This window comes from Varanus komodoensis, unplaced genomic scaffold, assembly GCF_004798865.1.
Source record: "Varanus komodoensis strain SLA01 unplaced genomic scaffold, ASM479886v1 scaffold1, whole genome shotgun sequence".
Lineage (NCBI taxonomy): Eukaryota > Metazoa > Chordata > Lepidosauria > Squamata > Varanidae > Varanus > Varanus komodoensis.
This window is the reverse complement of record NW_025335268.1, coordinates 117,107,431-117,133,418: the sequence shown is the minus strand read 5'-3', so window position 1 is coordinate 117,133,418 and position 25,988 is coordinate 117,107,431. Positions and strand designations below refer to the sequence as shown.

At 40.0% G+C, this 25,988-nt stretch overlaps 1 protein-coding gene across 1 annotated transcript in view; it reads right to left on the bottom strand.

Moving 5' to 3' along the window:
* EIF2B3 (eukaryotic translation initiation factor 2B subunit gamma) overlaps positions 1-25,988 on the bottom strand; it is an 89,757-nt gene that overhangs the window by 23,401 nt on the left and 40,368 nt on the right. The window contains exons 6-8 of the mRNA XM_044441862.1: positions 25,877-25,966; positions 5,826-5,956; positions 3,790-3,980 (exon numbers count right to left, since the gene is read on the bottom strand). Coding sequence (XP_044297797.1) covers positions 3,790-3,980; positions 5,826-5,956; positions 25,877-25,966 — 412 coding nt within the window. The remainder of the gene's footprint in view (positions 1-3,789; positions 3,981-5,825; positions 5,957-25,876; positions 25,967-25,988) is intronic.

The window sequence follows — 25,988 nt, the reverse complement described above, 5'->3', positions numbered from 1 at the left end:
GGTTATTTTAAATAATTGCAATCAGCCTTAGTTTACTGAGCATTTACAAATGAATGTCTTCATGTGACCAGAGAAGAAACATATAGAGATGATCATTACTAATTAATCAATGAATGTGCACATACATAACACCAACCATGGTATGATGGTTTTTCCTTTAGTAAGTAGCAATCACCCAGGTTTCAGGAGATTCTGCAGAATAGCAATATACAACCCCTTCCATATTAACTATATTAAGCCAAATTACGCATGCAGCTTAACAATATACATTCAGCCATACATATTACAAACAATACATTGTGTGAACAGAGGGCTATGATTTGGAGGTGATAAACCTAGTTGCAAATCTCAGGTCAGGGTCAAATTATTACAATTATTATTAGGTCAGTAATAATTAGTTCTGAGGTGTTTCTTCCTGACTTTAAAAGACAAAACAAAAGTCAACCGAGGAAACTGAAAATTGGAATGAGAACCACAGAAGGAAGGGAAGAAGAGGAGAAGACAGTGGTTAACACTTTCCCTTTCTTCTACCTGTCCACTCAAAATTGTCTCATGACAAACTCCTTTCCTCCCACCTAAGGGAAATAAAAAAGAAAAAGGATCTTTGTGCAGTTGTGCACATACTCAATAAAGCAGCAGGATTTTATACATTGATGAAAGGACTACTAAAGCAACAAACTAAGATACAATAATCAGTGATGGACCTTAAGAGAAGAAACATTTTCAATTGTTTCAAGATAAATATAGATCTGTCAAAGTAATCTTTTAGTAAGCAAGTTCTGCTATCCAGATCTTGGACAGGAGAAAATACACAGAAAAACTGTATTGCAGACAGAACTAAAGTATTTCAACAAGTAAAAAAACTGGCATGTAGGCAAGACATGGAACCAGGTTTGCCTCATTCTATTAAGTTATTCGGTTGTTTCCAACATCACATCAGCAGGAAATATACAAGAGGTGCTGTTCCTTTACCTGTGCACAAATTGTTAACAGAACTATTAGCATAATTAGTGCAAGCAACACCTAGCTTAATGAGGCTGTAATGAGTTGTGCAAGGAGAATCAGACTACTGTCAATCAGTCATTGACTAGGGTTTATACTTGTGTACAGATAAAACAGGATTTCTTCAAGAGAGAGAATTGTTGTGCTAACAAAATTACACCACTGGTTACATAGCAATGTTTCAGGCTACCTGGAAGTCTGATAGGCACATATCTGTTCATTCTTTGCATATTCTGAATGCCAACTAGAGATCACTGGCATGTAACTTGCTACATCTAACTATCACAAAGAATATTCCAAGGCTTAAGGGATGAGCCACAAGCAGCAGGAAAGTAGATATATGATCACCCAAAGCACGTCAAGCTAATGAGCATGCTGTTCAGTTTAATATGCTTGAAAAATATGTAATGGCATAGAAGTGTTTTCAGTTCCATTATCATTAGACTTGAGTGAAGCTAGCAAAGGGCATAAATAATGGTTTCCAGGTATAATCAAGACACAATCCTCCATTACATTATCTGAGCATTTGCAAGATGAGAAATGACCAGAGTCGGCAGCAGCTCCTTTACAGATAAAAAGGAAGAGATGAAAGAGAACAGGGTTTCAGGGAATGCCAGGGTCAAGGGGAGGCTTAACTTCGCTTTTCCTTTTTGTGAATAAACCTACTTCCTGTTCTTGGAGCTACTCCCTCCTGCTGCCACCTGCCCACACAAAGGCAGCAGCAAGCTTGAGAGGTCAACTGAAACAAGTAAAACATTTCCTGACTACAAGGGCAGGGAAGTAAACTGCTGTTCTCTTGCTGCTGCTTCATCAGCATTAACGGCTGCTTCACCAGTTATGGATAAAAAGTATATGTTGCATTCACACTCTCACATGTGTACATACATCTGTTTCATGGCATGTACCCAAACAAGTGAGTTATAGCCAAATGTGTTTCCCTGTCACGTGTACATGAAAGAATGGTCATTCCAACATTACCATACACTATGCAAACAAAAAGTCTACATAAAAGCTCAGGAGAACAGTGTTACAGGTAGGGTCTCTGAATTTAATGCCTCATTTTTACATGATTTCTGCAGCTCCCAATTGTTTAACTCACAAACAACTGGAATGGATGACTGACACTTCCTATACTGAAACAGCAAAAGCAGTGTTGAAAGGAAAGTGGGGGGGGGGGGAATGCATACATAAAACCATAAGGGATATCTTTTACTAGGTAAAGTAAAAATATCAGAAATAATTTGGATTAATCTGAATTGCGGCTGCTATGGGGTTTTATTGTGTGGTGTGTGTGTGTTTGTGTGCACCCATGCACACGCGCGCTATTGTTATTTTATTGTTTAGTATGCATGTAGATTTCAATTTACTGTTTTATTGTATATCTTGATGTTATGTTTTGTAAACCACTTGGAAAGCCATTTTGGCTAGTGGGCAGTGCAGAAATTCAGTAAGTAAGTAAGTAAGTAAATAAATAAATAAATAAGTATAGCCTTTAAGGACTCATTAATTTTTGCTGTATTGCTTTACTCAGCATAATTTCCTCAATAATAATATCATCCTGGAAAATTAATGATTTAAGGAAAATCTTCTCTGATCATTCTGAGGATTTTATACATTAGTTGGGATTATCACACAGGTACAAACAAATTCTTATAGTAATCCTAAAAGTTTCAACTAGTTCAATACTTTTAAAGTGGAGAAAAGATCTGGACTAGCTCAGTTTTGTAGCTTCTTAAACAGGCTACCAAACACAAAAACTATCTTTCTTTCTTTTAGCCTTTGCAGTTCAACTTTAGCATTGCTAGCAGCAGTACATTTTTTGTCATAAAAATGCCTACCATCTTAACAATGCTTAACATGGGCCCCAAATACTGATTCCTCTTATATATGCCAGAACCATTTTTTGAGCAATGGCTGTGTCTTTTGTAGGCAAATCCTTTAAATGTGTGAATAACCTTTGGCCATTCAGTGATACAGCCAAGATGGAGAAATTCCAGTCCAACTACTACCTAGCTTACCCCTCAACTGTATCTTACTGTCTTTTTTCTCACATCTATGAATAATTTCAGAAGTAATTTTATCTATGATTTTAAATTTCAGGCTGCATGATATATCCACCAAAGAATGAATTGTGCACGCAAGTCTCTCAGACCTGCTGGCTGGAGAAAGCTAAGATAGTGTGGGATGACCCTATGCTGATAAAGAAGAGCTCCATCAGTAGGTGCAGGTGGGTGGGACTATGTCACATCTGTGGAATGCTCTGCTGGATTAGAGAGGCAACTGCAGTGTCCCTGCCGTAGCAGGTTTGAAACCATGGCATTATAGGGGTGGGGACAATTTTGAATCCAAAGGCCCTCCATCGCTCCAAGAAGCCTTGAAATAGAACTGTCCAGCTACGCCAGCCTAGAGACATTGTAGCTAATTCCCCTTCATTGGTTTTGAGGTGTACTAAAATTAAAAAATAGATGGAATCTGTTGAGCTAAAAGACTGGTAAAATGGCTTCCCTATTGCTACTTTGGCTGACATGAACTGATAGGACTTTGGCAACAGAAGACAATCATTCCCCATCCTGCTACAACTTAAGATTATTCTGTAAGTAAGAAATACAATTCCCTGGCTTATACATCCACGATCCTAGGACTTTATTCCATATTAGACTCTTGCATCTGTAGATAATTCTTTAACTTCCTAAAGCCATGCAATATTTCAGAACTAGCCTAGTAGACAGAAAAGCATGCAGGTAGTGCAGTGCTGTGCTGAAAAGAGTTTTTTTTTCTTTTACTCACTTGCCTATTAGCTTCAATGTACAGCCCAAGAGTGTTTACTCGATAGCACAGCCCACCTTCCATGATATGAACATAGCAACGAACTTTCCCTTCATGGAATGCCTCTTTCATGTCTCCTCTACGGTTGTTCCAACACATTTTGTCTGTACCCAATTCAAACAGACTGCCGTCCTTCAGGTAGTTATAGATGTCTGCAGACAGATATAAAAGTGGGTTTAGAGCAAAACATAACATGTGGAAAGGATATAGCGCAATTTTACATACTTAAGTCCTCATGTTATACAGAATGGACTAGACTAAAACGAACAGGGGTGGGTAGGAGGAGTGTTGAGATTTCATCTTTCTATAAAGAGTCAGCCTGCAGATGAGCTTACATTGCACTGGTGGGCACTGTCCAAGGAAACAAACGTCTTGGCAGTTTTTACTCATTCCCTCACAGTTAATACATCATAGCATCCATTTGTGAACTGCTCAGGAAGCTGTGGAATGAGATGGTACAGAAATGAAGATGCTGGCAATGCTTACATCCCTCTAAATGTCAGAAACACCTTTTTTTCTGTCAGTTATCCCAGAATGGCAGAAGCAAAAGGAGGGCCACTGGACCCAGCCATAGGCCACAGGAGCAGAGACTAATGGTACAGGTATCCCTTCTTCTCTCCAAGAAGAACATCATGGGCTGGTTACCATCAGCTGTAACAGTTTTCCACTAGATGGACAAATCTGCAAAACTTCATCCTCTTGCCTGGCTATGAGAAGAAGACGAGAAACTTCCGCTATTAAACAAACCAAAGTTCCTTTTATTATCTGAGAGTTCATGGAACTGTTTCTTTCAACTGATTTATTAGAACTAGCCAGAATCTGAAACCAAATCCTGATCCTGGCTTTAAAAAAAAACAGTTCTCTTAGCTTAGACATAATGGGAAACTGTGGTTTGATTCTGGCATTATGTAATGGATTATCTTTCTCTATTTTTCTCTCTTCTTGGCTTTCCTTGTGTGCCTTGGTTGTACGTATGAAGGTAGAGCCTGCAGCTCATTTTCTTATGTACAGTGCCTGCCACAACACCACATCAGAGGGCTTTCTCTGTGGTGGACCCCTGCCTATGGAATGGCCCCCTCACACACAAACTGAGGACGGTTGGTGCTGATCTTGTCATCTTTTTGGAGCAAGGTTAAGATGGCTCTCTGTGCCATGGCTTTAAAGATATACTGGGATATCCATGAATTCGGCAGGATTACCCATTACATGTGTTTTTTACAGGGCTGGTCTTCATTGCATGTTGTCTTAGCTGTTTTTAATGTTTCATTTTAAAATGCTGTATTTTGATAAAATTTTATGGTATGTTGTTATATTGTTTTATGAGCTGTTTAGAGAAAACCTTATTTGTCTGCAAATCAGGATAAAAATACTTTAAAAACAGATCACATGAAAGGAAGTTAAATTCAGCAACAGTAGACAATAAAAGCTGAAGCAGGGAAAAACAATGCAAAGGTTTAAAATCACTAGGAAGTTCCAGAAATGCCTGGGAAAATAAAAAAGTCACCTGGTACCAAAAAAAAAATAATGATATAAATAAATAAACAGCAATAATGTAGGGGCCACATGAACTTCTTCGAGGAAGATATTCATAGGTGGGGAACCACCATTTAAAGGACCTCTCTCTTGCAATTATCTACCTCATATTGTTTAACAGAGCACCTAAACAGAGATTATATCTTGAAGGTATGGGCAAGTGAATATGCTCTTTCGCCATTTAGAACTTTAAAAGTTAAAAACAGCATTCTGACTTGGTCTTGGAAACAGACAGACGGCCAATGAAGATGACAAAGTACTGTGTATTGGCTAGTCTCCATTAACAATCTAGCTACTCTGTTCTGGATTGCTTAATGTTTCTATACCATTTCCAATGGCAGTCCCATATATAATGCATTATACTACTTATTTGGATTATTACATAATCATCATACTGGAAGCATATTCTCACACTGATTTCAGTTTCTCTTTCTTCCAGGTCTAGGTCTTCTGTTTGCACTCACCTAAAGTTTTCTGGTCCTTTTTCTTTTGGTCATGCTCTTTGTTGTTTTGTTCCTGTTGCACTAGTGCAGGAGAAGAAAATTGCTTCCTAACCAAATATGGGATCAGTTCACTTCTGATGGATGTAAAGGACCTAAGGAAATTAAAAAACAGAGATACTAAATCTATGAATCTCAGAAATCTGAGGAAAACCAAACTGCTGATCTGTAACTGAATTTCAAGTATTTGTGAAGTCACACATTCACTGAAACTTTATATTATGAGCTTGTAGAGATGATCTTAAAAATCTGCACATTAATATATGATTAGAACTTTAGGAAGATTGCTGGTATTCCTGTCCTTCCTCTGAGGCACAGAGAATTGGCCTTGGTGACTGTGCCCTCAAGAATGGAGGAACACACATTCCTACTTAGCTGATATGCAACCATCACACATCATACACCAACAACAAGCAGGAAAGGAGCATGGCTTTTGTGCAACTTCATTAAGAAGTGAAGTTTATTTCAATTTTACTTCAACTCTGGCAACTGAGAACAGCTAAATATCTTAAGGGAAGAGGAAAAGGTCACTATGGCACAAACAACTCATCCTCCAACATTTCACTTTTGCTCTCTACATCCCAATAGCTGCTGTCCAAGGTGGCCACCTAACTTTACCTAATGGTCACCCACACTGTCATGCAGCCTCCTAATTAGGTGAAAGGCAAGCAGAACCCCAGTATCACCAGAGATAAAGTAGGAGCCAAAGCAGAGGTGGAAAGCCTGGTTATCACAACCTCTTTGTCAAAAAGCTCTTGCCATGCTTCAAGTAATTAGCAGCATGCAGGTCCAAAAAGGCAGACAGCTCAGCTCTATCTTTAGGCAGCTCCTTGGAATGCTTGGAAGCCAGCTTGATTGTGTGTTTAGTCTTTATGCGAGGGCTGAGCCAGCAAAAACTACATGGTTGCTGAGGTTGAAAGTGGGCTTTAAAAGTGTCAGAAAAGATTATTTGTCATGCTCTCTGGAAGATTCCCCACTGAGGCCACCTCAGAAGTGGTAGCTGCTTTTGAGGCTCGTACCAATAATGGGGTGTCCTTCAGATATGCTGGACTCCAGTGTTCATGGGCCCAGCTGGCATGGACTATGGTGTGGGCTTATGTGAGATGTAGTCCAAAACATCTGGAGAGCACCAAGTTGGGAACTGCTAGTCTAAAATGCTTTCAAGTTTCTTTAGCTAATTTCTAGTCACAGCACTCAACCTTGTGTTCCTCACCCACACTTATCATATTAGACCTTGCCCATCTAATGTGAGATCTGAACTCTCATAATTGTGACCCTTTAAAAACTTTACCTAGTGTGTCATGGGCATGGTGGTGGTAGTGATCAAGAGAAAAACTCTTTTTTGCAAAATAAAACTAAAACTGGATATCTGGATGTTTGTCTGGGTTAGTGGAGGTAGGTGCACCTAAAGTGGATGGTTGGGCATTGTCCCTGTGTAGGGTGTGGCCCCGAAGTTCTGCTTTTAGGAGGTCTGTCTGTTTGGTAAATGCCTGGCAGTGGTAGCAGGCATCAACAATGTTAAGTTTATCCCAGGCAAAAAAGACACAGGGAGTGTCCATCAGTAGGTGGTATTTTAATGCCACATGCCATTGTAGAATAGAGCTTTAAGCATCATTTTGTCAAGTGGGTGAAAGTTGAAGAAGCTGGTAAAGAGTGGGGGGGGAAGGTGAGAAAAAGAAGGGATAATATAATTTTTGTTTTTATTTAGTTATTTTAGTGAGGAGGAGGAGAAAAAACAAAGTAGAAGAAAAACCTGGAGATGATAGAAAGTCTGAGGAGGGTCGAAAAAGCAACATTTGCGAGGTAAGTAGTACAGGAGGAACTTCCCGATGCACTCACAATGGCTGTTGAAGAAGAACTGAGTTCTCGGTGGGAGCCCCTCCCTGCATGCTGGCCATGCCTAGGGGATGGGCTCCCACCAAATAATAATTAATCAGCGTAGGAATCTTCCTGAAACAGCTCTACGCATGCAGAGCAATGCACAAACCACAAAGAATAATGCTTCTGCTCTAATTCATCTTCTCCAAGGGCTATATAGGTCTTACATTTTCAAACATGAAACTGACCTCAGCAATGGAAAAAGGGTGCATATTGGAGGGTGGGAAGTGTAATGAGTGTGAGTTTAACATCTTGGGCTCACATATCAAGGAGCCATGGTAGCATTTGCTTCCTGGCATATACACACACACCTGTCACACATTATACGGTACACACATTTTCCTTTTCACATCATGCTTGAAAAAGTAATATGCAAAATAACCTTGAGACACAGAGGTTGCATTAGGCTTGAAACCAGAGATGGTCTTTTTTTTTTTTTTTTGCTTGCCACCTCTGACTTCTATGGGATGTTTCATCTTTCATCTCCAGACCTACTGTAAAGATTAAATAGAGCATTTTCCTGGCACTGGCAATACTGAGGTTTTCAACCAATGTTTCATAATTGTACCCTATACAATTTTAGGCACTGCATATCAAGCAATCTGAAATATACCAAATACAATCATACTTTTGTCATCATTTTATCCTCCTTTGTTCATTACATGTTTTAAACTGTCTTTAATCCTAGAAATAATTCTAGAACTCACATTAGCTGTGATCAAGAGAGAATGATTAGCTCTCAATTTCTGAATCACAAAATCTCTTCCTGCTGTTTACAATCTGAGTGTGCTATGGTTCCTCCCCCACAACCTTGCCATATGCACAACCACGCATATGGGTGTGCAGATGGGCAGCTGAAAATTTGCGTGCAGCTATGCCAGTCAACAATGATTTCCTGCTTTTGGTTTAATGCTGTGTCCAAAACTGACAGTCCTGTGTTTCTTTCAGAGGCTGGCCGGGGGCAGGCAAGAACTTCTGGGATTCATTACACATTAAAAAATCTGTGCTTGGCAAAAGTCAACACCATCTAATGCCATGAACAGCATAGCCTAGGAGGGAATGGAATTGAAGTGCAGGAAATGGGGAAATGGCATACTGGTGCTTGATTGAGAGAGCTGTAATTCTTATCTTCACAAAATTTATCTCAGAAGAATCTAACCTAACATTACTGTCTCCTATATGAAAAAGGCAGTGTGAACAACCTCAGCATCATCTGTAGAATAGTGTGATCTGTTGGCTTCCTTACCTCATACCTGGTAGGAAAACTAATCACACATGATTGACAGTTACTGTATTTTTCTGTGTATAAGATGATACTTTTTCTTTAAAAAAATTATCTAAAAATGGAGGGGCGTCTTATACATGGGGGAGTCAAGAGGAGAACTGTGGGCGCATGAGGGGAGAGGATGGAGTGATCGCAGGCGCGATCGGGGGAAAGGCGGGCCCGGGCGTGATCAAGGGGGCAGACGCGATGTGGGGGAGACTGGTGCGAGTGCGTGCGGGCAGGGAGGCAGCACACGCGCAGCAGCTTGCTTGTTCAGAAATTGGTAAAAGTGGGGGGTGTCCTATACATGGGGGCGGCTTATAGTCAAAAAATACAGTATCCCATGCTGGATAAGCAGGGTTTGTGTCAGAATGTTCCAAAGTCTACTGCTTTTGAAAGGCATTATTTTATTAGCAGGCAGCATGTGGGTGATTAAGTCTTTGGAATGTTCTTTATGGATATTACCAGCATTTGATGATGTCATGAGAACACAGAAGTCTGCCTACCAGTATGGCCAATAAAGCTGGAGTAAGGAAAGGAAAGACGAGAAGGTTAACAGCCACATGTGTTCGGGGGAAGAGGACAGGAACTAAACTGGCTACCACCTATGTTCCTGAGGTAAGAAAGACATTCCAAAAAGTTTCTTTATTAAATAGGAGCGGCACCCTTTTCTGATCATTACAAAGAAGTTGTAAACTAATAAATTCCAAAGATAGCTCCTGTTGAATTCTGTCCCAAATTTTCCAAAAGGACCCAACTCACCAAAGTATTAATGTGTGATCCATATGTAGAGAAAACATTAGCCACCCCAAGTTCATCAAAAACTAGCAACCATGAGCGCGGAAGCCTACAGAATTCTGAAGCTGCAGAAGCAGGCAGAAAGAAGATTAGAGAAGCACAATGTTGCAGACAGGCCACAACATTAAGAAGTTTTTACCATACATGGGTTGCATTCCCACACTTACTTCACTGGAAGTAAGTCCCACTGAACTCCATGGGAATTCTGAATAAATATGTATGTCTATTGCTATTTTCCATTATCCATGAACAAGGCTATCTCTGAAAAAGCAACAATTGGGACATTTTTCTCCTTCGTTATGATTGTACCTCATTAAGCAGCACCAAAGAAGCCTGACAATAGTGTGTGTTATATAATAGTACATTATAACTGACATTTATGTTGGAATAATTTAACGTAGAACACTTCACTGGGGGGGAAACTCATCTTCCATTAAAAGGGTTAACCTTGTTCCTAGAAACATAATTTTGGTAACCTAATTACAAACAAAAGGCTAAACAAACAAGCCTCAAACCAATTGTACTTGAAATCTCCTGATTTCTGAAAAAACTCAAACAGTTCACTTTATTATGAGAAGTTCAGCAGGCCGCCAAATGAAAATTTACACTTCATCACAGATAAAGCTTCACGGACATTTCCACTAAAGATAAAATGTTTATTAAGGCCCTTTGTACAGGACAAGAAACTGACCAAGCAAAACATGATCCTAAGAACAAACATTGTACAAAACATCCTAAAATCTTATACTGCATTTGACAAAATATGTGACTTTTACTAAAAAGTTGGTTGTCTGTCACTCTAAAAATACTACACAATCAACTCCTCCAGAATCACAAGCCATATTGATAAGTCCTGAATGGTCTCTTCTGCCTTCTAGTCCTTAAAATGCATTAAGGGTTGGTGATCCTTTGATGCTATTTGGCCTGACCCCCAGCAGGGATGGACTCAGCCATTGCTTATAATTCCCTGCACTATTTTGTGCTTGCTTGAGATGTTTTTACTACAAGTGTCACTCCCATTTTACAGGCTGTCGCTCATCTTTATTTTCTGTGTTTTAAGTTAAACACCAGAAAACCCTATTAATGAGTATTAGCATTTTAATAGCTCTCCCTTTTTTACAGATCTGTGATGAAGCATGAAATCTTCTATTGTTGCCAGCCCCCACCTGTGAAATCTGCTATCCTTTCTTAAGAGTTAGTTACAAGGTGGGAGGGTCACCATCCTAATTAAGAGCAACCTCATCACTTATTTCTTCAGGTATAGCAGCCATTATAGACCAAAGCAGCCTCTTAGCAGGGATCTTCCCAGCACCCAAACTAATTACTTTATTTGAAGTAATAAAGTAATAGTAGGTAGAGTTTCTTAGCATACTGATGAATTAATCCTAAATTATTGCACAATTACTTCTCTAAGACTTTTGAATATGGCTTTTTGGTTCCTCAGCTGTCCTGCCACCCTTTCTTTCTACTATCTTCCTGCCATTATCTCTGCTGCTGCCTTAATTCTCCTGTCAGCAAGTGGCACCAAGTTCATCTGACACTGAGACTGGTATATGGCTTTTCTTCCACAGCAACATCTGGTAATACCTGGCTGTAATAAAGGCGGAGTTTGACTAAACTCATATATCTTCCTATGACCAGGGGATTCATATTACTGTCAACAGCAATATGCCAGAATATACCTGTAGAAGTATAGGTTATTCACAGACAGATCTTATTAATCATGTAACAAAATGAAGGCCACAGTTTCAGTCCTGCTTAATTTCAAGATTCGCACAGTATAATAGAAGCCCTGTGAGTAGAAGGAGAATGGAAGAAGGAAGGAAGAGAGGGACTAGGAAAGGAGATGGAAGAAAGAAAAAGTTAATTATGAACCCTGTAGGTACATAGCTCATGGTTCTCATCATTTTAAAGGATAAAGCCAAATAATGTTTAAAAATGCCATGTAAGCCAGGCGCACTCTTGTTGGATCTCAACATTATTTTCTCCTGAATCCTTTGATGGAGATTAAGAATTTCCATCTGAATACAAATAATGAAACAACAGTTACTTGGAGGTTTTTCCCAGCTCTCTAATGCTCCAAACTAGAGCAACCAGTTGCCATTCCCTTCCCCTCCCTATCCCCACTGCTTTCAAGAAAAAAGTCAACTCACTTTGAAGGAAAAAAGACAAAACAATGCAAAGAACAGGGGGATTAGGGAAATGATATTTATATCATGGACCAAATTAAAATGTCAATGCAAGAGGCGGGCAAACAGCCCCTACCATATATCCACACCAAGCATGTCTCTTCAAGGAAATGGGAAAGAGATTTGAAAAGAGTTAATGCAGCCCCCAGTTAATACCACCTGCCTCAGACTCAACACTCCTTAAGACAGGGTTTGGGTTGATTTCCCACAATATGGCTTTAGTGAGCACAATGGAAGAAGCCATTATGAAGGGTTTTTTTTTTTTTAACCTTCTCTTTACTGAGTCACTTCTTTAAAACTTTGGAATTTCAGAGACATGCTAAGAATGTGATACTAACAACTGTGGGTTATAGGCAACATGTGAAAGACATATATCTTTGTTTTTTGTTTTTCAAATGGACTAGATGAACATCATTTGGCCCATATCTTGATTCTCTCAGTTTCTGTTTGTTTTCCAGGAAGAAAAAGAACACATCAACCATTTTCAAACCAACAAAAAAATGAAACTGCTAAAGTGGCTAAGTGGTCCAATAAATTATTAAGTAGTTCCTTATACATAATTCAATTTATAACCCTTGTGATTCTGAGTTAATAATATGCCTGCCTTGTTGCTGTCTGCAGCCAGACCTCTGACTGCAGAGGTTTATGATATAAAAGAAGCACGCTTAAAACTGTCTCATTACAAATTCCTCCTCTGTTATTTCTGGAGTAAAAACAAGTCAAAGGCATTTATCATTGGTTTGCTAGACACAACTCTGTTAGGTAGTACAGGGCACTCCACTTAGCCCACCAATAGCCTAAGACAAGGGTGGTGTTTTATAATTTCATGTTTTGTAATGTTTCATTTGTTTTAAATTACAAACCACAACGAACGCGATGCTACAAACACAATACATAAATGCTGAAAATATTGACAGCTGCTTATACCTAGGCAGCTATTAGTATATATTCTTCACAAATGGCATTGACTACTTGCCCTATCCACTACATACTTTACCCACCCACTGTTCTACACGTATGCTTCAGCAGTATCTACAGCTGATTTACCTAACATTTTCATAATCCTGTGGCAAGGGTAGCTGAAGTTCCACATGAGTTCTTATTAGCATGCAAGGTAAGAAATGTCACATTCTGGGTTAGCACTTTATTCTCATGTGGTATGTGATGCAAGAGTCAGAGAAGATCAAGCATGGCATTTAAAGGACCTTTCCACATAACTTTTAAAATGTGCATTAAGTGTGCACTTGTTAGTTGTTAAAGGTCCAGTATTATTATTATTATTATTATTATTATTATTATTATTATTATTATTATAACATTTCTTTTTGGATTTAATTATTTATCCACTCAAATAGCTCTATTTTGTCATTGAGAGAAAAGTTGTTATTTCACTCATCAAGCACTGGGATTGCTGAGTGCCTATGACATTGGTTACCAGGGTGTAATATCTCCTCCTATATACCCTAATAGGCAAAATGTTCATAGACATAGGACGATCTTAAAAGCCATCACTATGCCTACACAGAGGCACTGGGAGAGAAAACCCTGGGAGTGAAAAATGAAATGGCTCTAGATTGGAAATAGTATAGGCTTGAGATTGTCAACAGTTTCAGAGCTGTCTCAGTGACTACAGTCACTACAGCTCAGAGGGGCCACCCAAGGAGTTTGGCAGACCTTGTTAAAGTTTAAGGAATTTATCTCATCATTTTGCTGACAACCGCCTACCTTCTCATATGGCAGCTTCCCACCCATCTCCCTTTTTCCTGCTAATGGCTGCCTGCTTTCCTTCCAGGCTGAGCCCACCTGTGCCAAATGAGGCTCTTTGCAGACACTTTCTCCCTGCCTTGATGCATGTTTGAGCTGCAGACTTTTCTGCAAAGTGCCTGTGGGTACACGCTTGCTTTTGCAAATTAGACAGAGGCATTTTGGCTCTCAAGACTCACGTGTGTTGAATATTCCTGTCAAAAGTGATGTATTATATAAAAACACAAATGATCATATTACAGTATATTAAAAAAGAGCCTGTATGCAGCTCTACAATCCAAAATACTCACATACCTACAATACTGGTAAACGACAATTACCAGGACTGCTAAAATCTACCAGAAAGTACCTATGACAGCTAGAAATGCAATCAAGACCAATCAGGAAACATGGAAAAAGAAATCCAAGTAGTTTGGGCAGACCATGGCTTCCTGAGGAATGGATTGGGATTTTCATGGCTGCCATGGTTCATCCTCCCTCCCTCCCTATTCCCTGCCCTGCTTTCACCTACTACACAACCATCTTCAACTTTCATGCTATCCCTTTTTCATAAGATTTGTCTTTGACCTTTGACACTCCACTCGTTTCTAAAAGAATTCCAATATGACTTATCAGCAAACTTTTTCGATGATTACAATATCTAGCTTTAGGGAAGAGCTTGAACTACTTACAATTCTGTTAACCTCAGTTAGATAAAATACAGTTGTTCATTAGAAAGCAGTATGAATGCCTCTTATTTCATTTTTTGCAGACAAAAAAACTCAAGTGACAAATGTCCTAACTTTACTGCTTATGCTAATTTTTGCATATTTAATATTAATATTAAATTAATAATACAATTTGGGGGTACTCTTAACATTTTGATAATTTAGTTACACATTTGTGGCATTTTTTATTCAAGGGTACTGTTTTAGTATTTTAATTATGGCTAAATACATATACAAACACACACATACAAACATACATGTTGACAGATGGCTTGAAATAAACGTTAACCAAACTTTCACAAGCAAGTTCCATGCTAGGGTTCACTAGGGAAGAGATCAAAAATAAGACTGCTAATATCACAATGCCTTTATACAAATCTATACAACCTGGAATACTGTACACAGTTCTGGTTGCCACATGCCAGAAAGGATATTATAGATAAAGAAGACAGCAACTCTTCTTCCATTTGTAGAGACTAAAGCAACTGCTTCTTTTCTCTGCCCTCAATCTCCAGTAATTCCGTTCCATTGGATCACTCCCATGGTGTAGTAAAAAAAAAGCAGTAGTCTTCCTCATGAGTCTTTGATAAGAGACTTTGTCAAAAGTTTTTGAAAGTCCAATTATACAATATTTGTATGCACACACTGTAAGGTATACAGTGTATACTGAGGTAACACGTGTGCGTGCGTGTATGTTGTAGAATATACTAGAATATACTAACTAATATATAATGAATACCCACAGGCTCATTACATTAGCCTGGTTTAGACGTGAGTTCTGGGGTCTTTCTGCTTTCCTCCAGCAAAACTGCAAGGAGGAGATAGAAAGCTTCTGTTTCTGTTTTCAATTAATCACAGTTTAGCATTGGTTCTGAACCTGGAGAAACTATGTTCAATTGCAACATAGTATTTAAACAATTCAGTAAACCATAGTTTGAAGTTAGTCTTCTTCAGTAAACCATAATTATCACAAACTATAGATTGGTAGGGGCTGGACATAGTGTTAAGTCATACTTAAAAATGGAAGGAAAATGGAAATTTCCTTCTAAGGGCCACAATGTAGCAAGCAAGGGGATAGAAGAGCTGGTAAGCCTAAAGTCCATTACGCTAAATAATATTGAGGAACTCAGAAGAGACAAGAGTTAGCTTTGCATAAGCTATGTTAATTCTTTGTCAGCAAGATTTATTCTTTTACATGCTTGATAATTTGATCTTTACTTTGCTTGGTCCTTATTAGCCCTGTACAGATGTTGAGCTAAGATGCCTGTAATTTCCTGGTTTCCTTTGTTTTTTAAAAATTGCCTGTTTTCCAGTCCTCTGGTTCAGGGGCCATTCACACATTCTTATTTATTCTTTCCTTAGTATTTAAATATTTTTAATTGTTGACATTGATTAACAATATGTTCCTTACATTTTAGTTTTGTATCCCTTATTGTCTGCATTATTTTATTTTGTCACAATCTCTGTTTCTTATTTACTCATCTGAGCAATGCCAAGGAACACACATACTGCATTATCACACACCATGGGTTCTCAAACTACAGCCTGGGGGCTGGATACGGCCTGCCATGCTCATTTACTGGCCCACCTCAGAGCTTAGGGACTTGCTTGGGGAAAACGATCTCCAAGCAAGTCCACAAGCTCTGAGCCAGCACAGGCATTCTTTCAAACCGAGCAGAGAGCTGGCGCATGCACCTAATTGTAAAAGCTCAACTGCGCATGTGCCGGATCTCCCCCCCCCCCCCCCCCGCCATTGTATGCATATACAGAGCGGGAATACGGAACAGGAAACAGAAGAGTTGGGTGGAAGAGAGAGAGACGAAAGGAAAGCCAAAAAAGGATTGAAGGTAAGAAAAATATAACTTTTTAAATCTATTTTAAATTATGTGAGCCACGTCCCCAGGCTGCAGGCCAAGCCACGGCTGCCTCGCCAAGCCTGGGGGCAGTCGCTCGATGCTGGCGGCGGCTTGCCAATAGAAGGCTGCCCCCGGGCGCGGCAAGGTGGCCACAGCTTGCAGTGGAGGCGCAGGAGCCACGGCCTTCAATTGGTAAGCCACCGTTGCCATCCAGCAGCTGCCCCCGGGCTTGGCAGGAGTGGAGCAAACAGTTTTTTCATTTTTGATTAATTTTAAAATTCAAATTATTTTTAAATTTTATTTTAATGTTAATTTTTTAATGTGCAGTGTGCATAGGAATTTGTTTATATTTTTTTCAAACTATAGTTCGGCCCCCCAACAGTCTGAGGGACAGTGAACTGGCTCCCTCTTTAAAAAGTTTGAGGACCCCTGTCATAAACACTCTATAACACATGGATTTTATGTTTATTTAATATCTCTCTTCTTTCTGTTTTTTGAAACTGCAGTGTAAGCAATTACCTACAATCTCAAGGAAAATGCAAGGCTGTAGGCAGTTCCTAATGTAGGAAATGACAGCTATCAAAGATTAATGTGATTTATGTATTGCAGATTAATGCGATCTTAAGAGGCCCCATCTACAAACCAATAAATAAATAATAAGCATCAAGCAAACATTCTGAGCAAGCTCAGAATGTTTCCATCCACAGAGAGGTGAACACACAAGAAAATGGGCACGTTTGCATGATGCATTAACACCCCCAGCCCCAGAATTCTACCCATATACTGCCAGCAAAATTCCCCCATGCCTAATAGAAGACCCAACACACTAGGGAGTTGTGTCCCTCCTCCTACCCACACTTCCCCACTTACTCTTCCTGCAGTATCTCAGGAAGCACTGAGCAGAGTAGAATTACATTAGGCAAAAGTTGGTACCTTCAGCTGCTTTCAGTTCCATTTTCTCAACCAGCACAGATACTGGCAGAATTGGATTCTTCAGGAGAAACCCTGCTCACTCAGTATTGGCAGAAGTGCTGTGCAAGGAACTTGGAATGGGTGTGAGTGTGAAACAGGAATGGCCACTTCATGCTGGCCTCATGGTGTCCCTTGCCCGGTGCTGAATCATGGCGGACTGCAACTAATCAGTGGGAAGGAGGCAGGGGGTGCATTTAGCTGGGTCTGAATGAATGTGCTGCTCTGGACCACAGTACTACAACCCCTGGCCTCAGACGGTGTTACACTGCCTGTTGGTACCACAGCACTTGTGCATGGGACGGCAAGCTGGAGTTTGGGGACTGAGAGGGTAACATGGAGTGGGCACCAAGGATGACTACCTGGCATACCTCCTCCTTGGAAAGGAGGAAGTGTTCAAGGTAGGCATGGGAATGGATGTGTCCTATCCCCTTTCCTTACTTTAGACAAGCAGAATGGCAGTGTTGGAGGCCAGGATCCAGCCGCCATGACCTCACATCCATGACACACAGCTGCTTCTTCCACCATGTGTCACTTTTCGAGGCATTATGAGCAAGCCCACTTTCCCTCTGGCATTAGCAGGAACCTGGATGAACCTGATGACAGTTGCGCTTTGCCAGCTGTCATCAGCTAGAGCCACTTGGACAGAGTGGCAACACTTTTTTGCCACTCTGGCTAAGGAACTTCTTACATTTTGGGCTCAAAACATGGCTTAATGCGTCAACCGCATGCGCTTGACATGTTAAGTCATGGTAGATTAATTAAATCCTGCAACAAGCCATGATTAACTGGAGTGGAACAGTGGTGGGTTTGGATGACACATACATTGACAATGACTTGTATAAGCCACAGTAGGTTATCATGTCATCCAAACCGAGTCAGTATAATCATAGTTGACAAGAGCTTGGCTATCCAATAATGTTAACAGTTGCTGTGAAGAAGTCTACTTCCAGAAATTTAATCAGATCTAAACTTCCCAGCTTAAGAGTTACTTAGGCAAAACAAATGATACTGTTTAAAATGAAGGCACATTTGAACTGGTAGTATGGCTATAAGTGGTAAGGAAAAACAACACACTATCGTGTTTCCATAACAGATTTAATATTTCTTATTTTATTTGGGCATATATTTTGACCGCATTTTGATTGCTAGGAATATTGCAATTCAGTCCATTTCTCCTGAGTAAATTTGTTTCTTTATGAATTTTAATCACAAGGAAAGTATTCATTATATGACTTGATCTTTACAGGACAGAAAAATACATTCTAGCCATACGGCTGACGTGTTCTCTCTTAGGTGTCCACAGAGCAAGCTCTGTTTTGCAGCCATCTTTTCAGCAGGCAAGGAGAGAGAGAAAGAGAGAGAAAGCTTGCATTTAAGCCAGAAGCTTGGCTCAGCCAGACCTCCCTCACAGTCTGCAGGCCTTGCCAGGAAACACAGGTGACACTGTGAATGATAAAAAGGCATTGAGAGGGAGAAAGCAAAACTATGGACTGGTTTAGTCTGGGCAGTATCTTAATGTAAACCTGCAGGGGCCTCTGTGTACAACATGCCACAAAGCAAATCAAGCAGAATCCTGTGGACAAAATACACTCTCATCAACTGATGCTTCTCACCCCTGGTAATCTTGGTAGTCTTCATAGGAGGTAAAGGACATATTTAAGCTTTTTCTTCATGGGAAGAATTTCATCTGTGGCTCAGGTGGGAGAAATGAACTTTTATGGAACTGTTTTCCAGAAAAGGTTAATTTTGAGACCTTGGGCGGCTAACTGAAGGAATGGACACTCCAGAGGACGTGGCTTATCAAAAGGCAAAGTTTTTCAACCACCCACACAGCTTTTTTTTAATTCCTGTTTTTCCACAGTGCAAAAGGTGACACTTAGCTGCTCCAAATAAAAGTGAGCCAAGAGTTTCTTTGCTCGGGGAACTGTTCCAGACATGGCTGTTGAAACTAGCTGTTAAGGGCAAAAAGCAGCAGCAGATGACAGAACTAATTCATCCACTTAAGTTCTAATTCAGTTTACATTAGTATTTATTCAGGAAAGGTATACAGAGCAAAGCTCTTCATAATCTTCATCAGATATTATCTTTGTGATGGGTGCCTCATGGCTCTGTTAACCTTTGCAACTCACCTTTTTGCCTAGAGCCAGACCCAATGGTATCACTGCTGAATCTGTACAAATTTTAGTTGTGGAATAAAGGCAGTAGTGTATTATGGTTAGATCAGGATAAGGCAACCATGTCTGGTGATGTATGAAGGTGATACCTCCTAGCATAGATGAGGTCCAACCAGTCTGGTCACATGTTTTCACAACCCGCAAGAGCTCAAGCCAGAAGTTCTTAGATCTCTGTGTTGCCTGATATGGTAAGCCACTATGGCTACATGTCAGAGGTTTCATTTAGCTGCAAGGTGTTCTTAGGTTTCAAATAAGTCTGTCAATCCAAGCATCTATTGGCTTCCTCTGACCTTGAAGACTACAAAAATTCCAGATCAGGCTGGTATTTGAAGTGCAAAAGGGCAGTCTCAATTGTGTCAACCTGTTTCCTCACCCTTCTGTGTCTAAGGCCCAGCACTGACAACTACACAATCTTCAGGTTCTTCTAGATTCATTGCTATACCTGGATTTGCAGGTACAGAATCTATACCAAACAATAAAGTATACAACTCTAGTACTAACTCTTATTTACTGCAACATGAATAATGATCTTTTCCAACATATGGAATTATTTATTGAAACAAGTATGGTCCTATTCATGCAAAATGTTCTAATGTGTTGGCTGCTTCTAAATATGGCCACCCAATTGCCAGCAGGATTAAGAACATATGGTCCAAGTACTCCAGACATCTCAAGCAGTTATCTGTTCAAAGCAAGTATCTCTTTCTATAGGAGGCTATGAGACCTCTGAGATTTTCTACTTTCATGTACTAATGAAAAGAGAAGGATCTGAACAAAGATGTGTACACACCACACCAAAAATGTGCTCTCAAACCTGCAGCTTTAAATATTAATATAGTATATATTTATTTTTACAATAAGGAACTCTATGCTGCTTCATGGCCCTGTATAATTAATGCACTCTTCTACCATTAATGAAAACAGTACTACCCATTTTAGCTACATTTTGTCCAGATCCAGAAAAATAAAAAGCGTTATCAAAGCCTATTCTAGATTGACAAGATATCCTTTAACTCTGCTATCTCCCAATCAGAATACTTCTACTTTCCACAACCCCACAAACAAATCCAAACATGAAGAAAACCTGGGGGGGGGGGGATCTCCTTTTCTGAAAGAAAAGCAAAATCGATAAACCTGTCCTTCTGAGAAAGAAGTATGGAAATTATTACTGTGACAAAGACCCCAATTTTTCTATTAAGATTCCAGACAATAAAACAAACAAAAATGAGAATAAGGTGGCTGCCAAAGCAAGCTGAAGTTGGTATGCTAAACATTTTTACAAAATTTTGGAAATAAATAACATGGTCTGTGAAACATCAAACCATAGCACTTGAAAAAGAATGCCTGACATTTAACAAATGGCCAAAGGGATGTGACTGCATATTGAGAAGAGAACAGAATACAGGTAAGTGTATAGCTAAAGAAAAACTTTATGGCAGTGGTAAATATTAGATATAGAAACAGATCCACCTGCTACGTTTCATATATAAGGCAATTTCACTTTACGAAAGTGAAGTTCTAGAAAATTACACCCAAAGTTGGATTATGGTCTGCTGGAAAATATCCTGCAAATAGTTCTTGCCTGGACAAAAGGTTTCAAATAAGACTTTTAAATATTATTGAAAGTGAAAGAATTTTAATTATCTGAATGGTAAAAATTTGGATTTAAATAACTGAAGGTAGAACACCAGTATTCTCTCTTCTGATTTGTATGTCATGAACTCCAAAAAACAGAATCAAAAAGCAAGCTAGCCAAGCAAATGGTTTCTTTTTAGCAACAAAGGAGCTTGCGAATGAATCCTTCCTTATCCCCCTTGTGCTTTCCTATTTTTCACACATTTGTGATGGGCCCAACTGGTTGGCAACACCATGCCAAAAGAATAAAAGCAGTCCAGCACGTATGATTTACAGGTAAACTGGAGAGGGCCCGGAGAGGGCCCTTTCTTACCATTTCAATGCATCACACTGAAGGGAACATCTTAGATACAGCTGAAGTCTTGATGCTGACCTCCTTCCACTGGGTTTTTTTTAATAAAGAGGTCAGACTTAGCAAATGATCATCTTAGCTGTGACCATGAATTAACTGATTACAACTCCATTCCTCTCATGTCAGTTTTTTCCGTTAAAAACCCACATACTTCCAAAAGTATCTAAAATCCAAACACATTTGAGATTGTAAAATAGATACTGAACAGATGAGAGATACTGAAGAGCCCAAGCTGCTTTGTGACTATTGTAGGGGCTATAAAAGCTTTGCCCGTGCCTCACCTGTGGGGTAAGACAAATGCAGTGTCCTTCTCCCCTACAAAACCATTATAACCAGGGTCACTCTCTTCTTCCATAAATGGATGTTTTTCTTCCTCTCAGTGGGTGGTCTCCGTATCATAGTAGGAACACCACCAGTTAAGAATACAGGATGTCTAAAAGATAGCCCACATGCAAGATTATCCAGGCAGTGGAGAGATTTACAGATGGACAAAACAATGTACACACATAAGATGGATATACACAAAAGGAATGGACATATGTTCATGTTACTAGCAAACAAGGACATCCAACAGATACAACTGAAGGAAAAGGAGATGTGTAGTAGGTTTTCCTAAGAAGCCAATAATCTGCTATCTTCTATTACTGCTGCTTTGGGAGTTACGTATCATATACAAATGTAGGTCTAGGGATTTTGATTTAATTTCAAGTGTCTATACAAGTTATTTAGTGTTGTCAATTAGAGTTAATCATCTGTATTTATGTTCAATAAACTTGCCTCTCATTTGATATATTCCACAGAACAGAAGACCTGCATGTACCTATCAGTTAATACAGACTGGGTACTATAATCTCCCCTCTTAGACCAATTTCATTTATGTCACCAGGGGTCAACAAGTTTTGGGTAGTCGTGGTGACCAGCAAAGAAAGCATCATTGTTAAGGAGCGTTCTCAGCCTCATGTTATAGATTTAAATGCAGTACCCCTGTTCCCCTCTAGCTCAGAGGTAGCAAGGGGGTAAAGTTTCCTTTGGGTTTTCGCTTTGTCTGTACCTGCCTTTCACACCTCCAATGTCCCTCCCAGCTCAGAGAGCAGCAGACATGTGCAGGTTTTTATTTCATATGCACAACGCAAAACTTCACCATGGATAACCAGGTGTGGAGGGTTGTCAAAGCTGGACCTAGTGAGGTTTTCTGCAGGGCAGCTTATGTTTCATGAACAAGCTACTCTGAGAGTCTGTGGGTAGTTTTAGGGTTGTTCTTTCCATGGGTTGTTGTGTCATCTGAACCTAACACGGTGACTTTGCTGTCAGGAGTGACTACAGAGCTGCTCAACAAGGGTGGCAAAAATGGTGCTGCTTGCTTTTGTGATCTCACCAGTGATTGCCTTGAAATGGCACTTTGGAAGGACTGTAACCATCTGACTTTTTAAAATGTACAATTGGGATTAGATATTTTTAATAATATTATGTGGTTGGTCTATCACAAGTGTGAACTTACAGCTTGCCCTGTATGCATAATCTTTTCTGGTCAATTTCCTTGTCTGTTTTAGCTGTCAAAGGGAGGACAAGGCTAGATTGCATACAGGCATAGGTCCAATTACCAAGCTGTCAACTGAAAAGTACTAGTTATGGAAAAGAAATTGGCAAAATAAGGTACACCAAAAGTGTTTGTACCACACACGGTATCTCACCTTTTATAATGTAATCCTCTTATTTAACTGTTAAATGGACGGTTTCAGTTTCTTCCACCATTTTAACACTTCCATAAGTTTCTAGCTTCTCTAGAAAAGAGACGCTAACTCCTTTTTGCAGCTCCTTTCTGGTATACTGATGTCACGGTTACAAGAGATGCGCAGAGACTCTGCTGTGGGTTGGAAAATCTGCTAGATTTCCTTGTTTTGGCTTCCAGGACTCCAGTCTGCTTTACAGCAGCCTGGAGTCCAAGTTCCTGGCAAGGGTGTCCAGGGTTCACAGGGCACTCACAAGATCAGCTAATTGGAATGCTGGCTGGCATGCCTGCTTGCTGTGTCCGCTTTCCCCGCACACCCCTGGAGCTGGCAGTGAGCAGGGAGGGACGAAGCTAGGTAGGCTTCCTCATTGTGCAGCCATGAATGGCAGCTGGGGAAGATTCCTGATTGTGCAACCAAGGTCTGCAAATGGTCCCAGACTTTTTCTGGGCCTGTCTCTCTGGAAACAAGTCTGATGGGCTGGGGGAACCAGGTTCTAGAGAGGCTTGGCACATTCCTAGTGATTACCACAGTTCCCTTACAGATCTAAAAATAACCTGAAGTATTTAAACTAATGTAAAGGCTGGAAAGGAAACAGAAGGGAAATTTGCCCCTATTTAAGGGCTAGAAAGTAAATAGAAAGGAAATTTGCACCCTTGCAGGAAAACGCTCCAAAATCAAGCTATAAAAGAGCCAGAGGATATAATATCATCCCCTGCTGGAGTAGCTGTATACTCAGGGAATTGTTGCAAAGGTGGATACTGAGATCTGTCAGTTCAACTCTTTAAATCAAAAGGGTAACATTGCTAAGAGGGAACTACTGCCATACCACCACATCTCTGGTCACTTTCTTCCCCTTCACTGTTTTTCACTGACAACTTGGCAGTTGCATACAAATTAGAATATAAGCAGTCCCCCTTGTCAATACTGTTGTCTGTCATCTACTCCATGACACTTACTTGCTTTGGTGACTGAAACAGACAAGGAAATTGAACAGACAAGACTACACATACGAGACAACTGGAAGAGCTCACTTGAAAAAGACTAAGAAAAATAATTTTAAGCTTATGAGCACAGTTGTGCAGTTTTCTGGGAGTAGAACTAGTGATGAACTAGTGACACTCACTCAAAAGGTCTGGTTGGACATTGGCACAGAAGCAGTTGCTATCGGTGGCACAGGTGCACTGACGAAGAATGGCAGGAGCATCTGCTGCTCTTATCAAGCAGCTCCCTGTAACCCACAATGAAGTTGTTGTCCTGAGCATAGACAACACAGCTCATGAACAATCTCTAGAATAAGCCATGGATTGTCAAGGCGGCTTGTTCCCAAAAAATAAGCTATCCTGTGGGAACAGATCTGAGTTTAAACGACATAACACCACACTCTGGCTAGTTACCCATGTTGAATTGTGTTGTATAAACCAGGTCTGTTTGTACCCAATAATGTCAGAAACTGCTTATGGAGAAACTCTGGACAGCAGCAAATGCCTTGCATGCAGTAGCAAATTAGCTTTTAAAATTACTTGTAGATAAATGGCTGCTTAGAGATTGGGAGGACAGAGAGTGCTTCTATTCAGTTTTATTAAGTTTTTGCATGGTCATGGCCAGAGTTGCAATGAAGCTCTAGGGAATGTGCCCTTCAAGCATTCATGGATTTCCTCATGTCTTAGAAAGGAAGCTGGGCCAAGAGGAAGTCTGCAAATGTTTGTGGAACAAAAGTTGCCCAACAGACAACCTTCTTCTGTGTCATGTGCAGAAGAGGAATGCTGCTTGCTCAGCATCTGCACAGGGCTCCGTTCCTGGTGAGCACCACATGAACACCAGGTGTACTCACCAAGAACTTTGACCCATGGATGCTACAAAGTGGACCAGAATCCAGGGAGCTGAGCCCAGGAATCTGATGCATTTCCATCCCTAACATGGATTCTTCACATATCCCTAGTCATGGCCACTACCTGCTCCCCAATTCAACTATTTTAAGAATGAGGCATCCCGTGTCAAAAAAACCTATTAAACAAAACAAGTACACCGTATATCACAGTTGATACTTCTTATGTATGTTCAGCAGAGACAGTTAAATGGTGGGCTTCTTCCTTTTTAAAGAAATGTTTATTCCCCCACTTTATAGTCTGGCTCTTGTATATGTCCTGTTTCTTACTAATTTGAGGATGGAAGTTTAGCAGAAAGTTGGCACAGGCACTGAGGAACAGAGGTGAATTACACTGTAGCTACTAGAACTGGAAAAGCTGAAATTGTACAGAAACCACAGGGAAAGTTGAGTTCGGAAAATGAGTTACAGTAGAAATGTGCACACTCAAATTTAATCATGGTACAGAAGAGTAGCTGGGTGGACATGGATCAGAAAAGTATCTTCCCTTTCTGTTTCATCACTTCCAAGCATGTGAAAGCAGAAAATGGAACAGAAATTCCATTTTCCACAGAAATTGGAATTTCTGTTTTTCCACAGAAATACAATGCAGCACACAGTTGAAAAGTTATATAGCTGATTAACAGAATGTCTAAAAGTGTCATGGTACTGTATCTGAATCTGTTCTCTGCTCCAAGAGATGAGGCAACATTTACAGAAAGAAAAGAATTACTTATGACTGAGAGTAATACACATTGAAATATGGAAAGTTTCCCCATTGCACAACGATAGTAATGCTCATATGAATTAGGGCCAAGGCTTCCTTCCTTACCTATTATCCACAAGGAAATCTACTACGCATTTCTTCATGCAGTATAGATGAGCATCCATCAGTCCAGTCCTGATGTGCATTCTGGGATGCCTGGAAGAGGAATAAAAGAGAA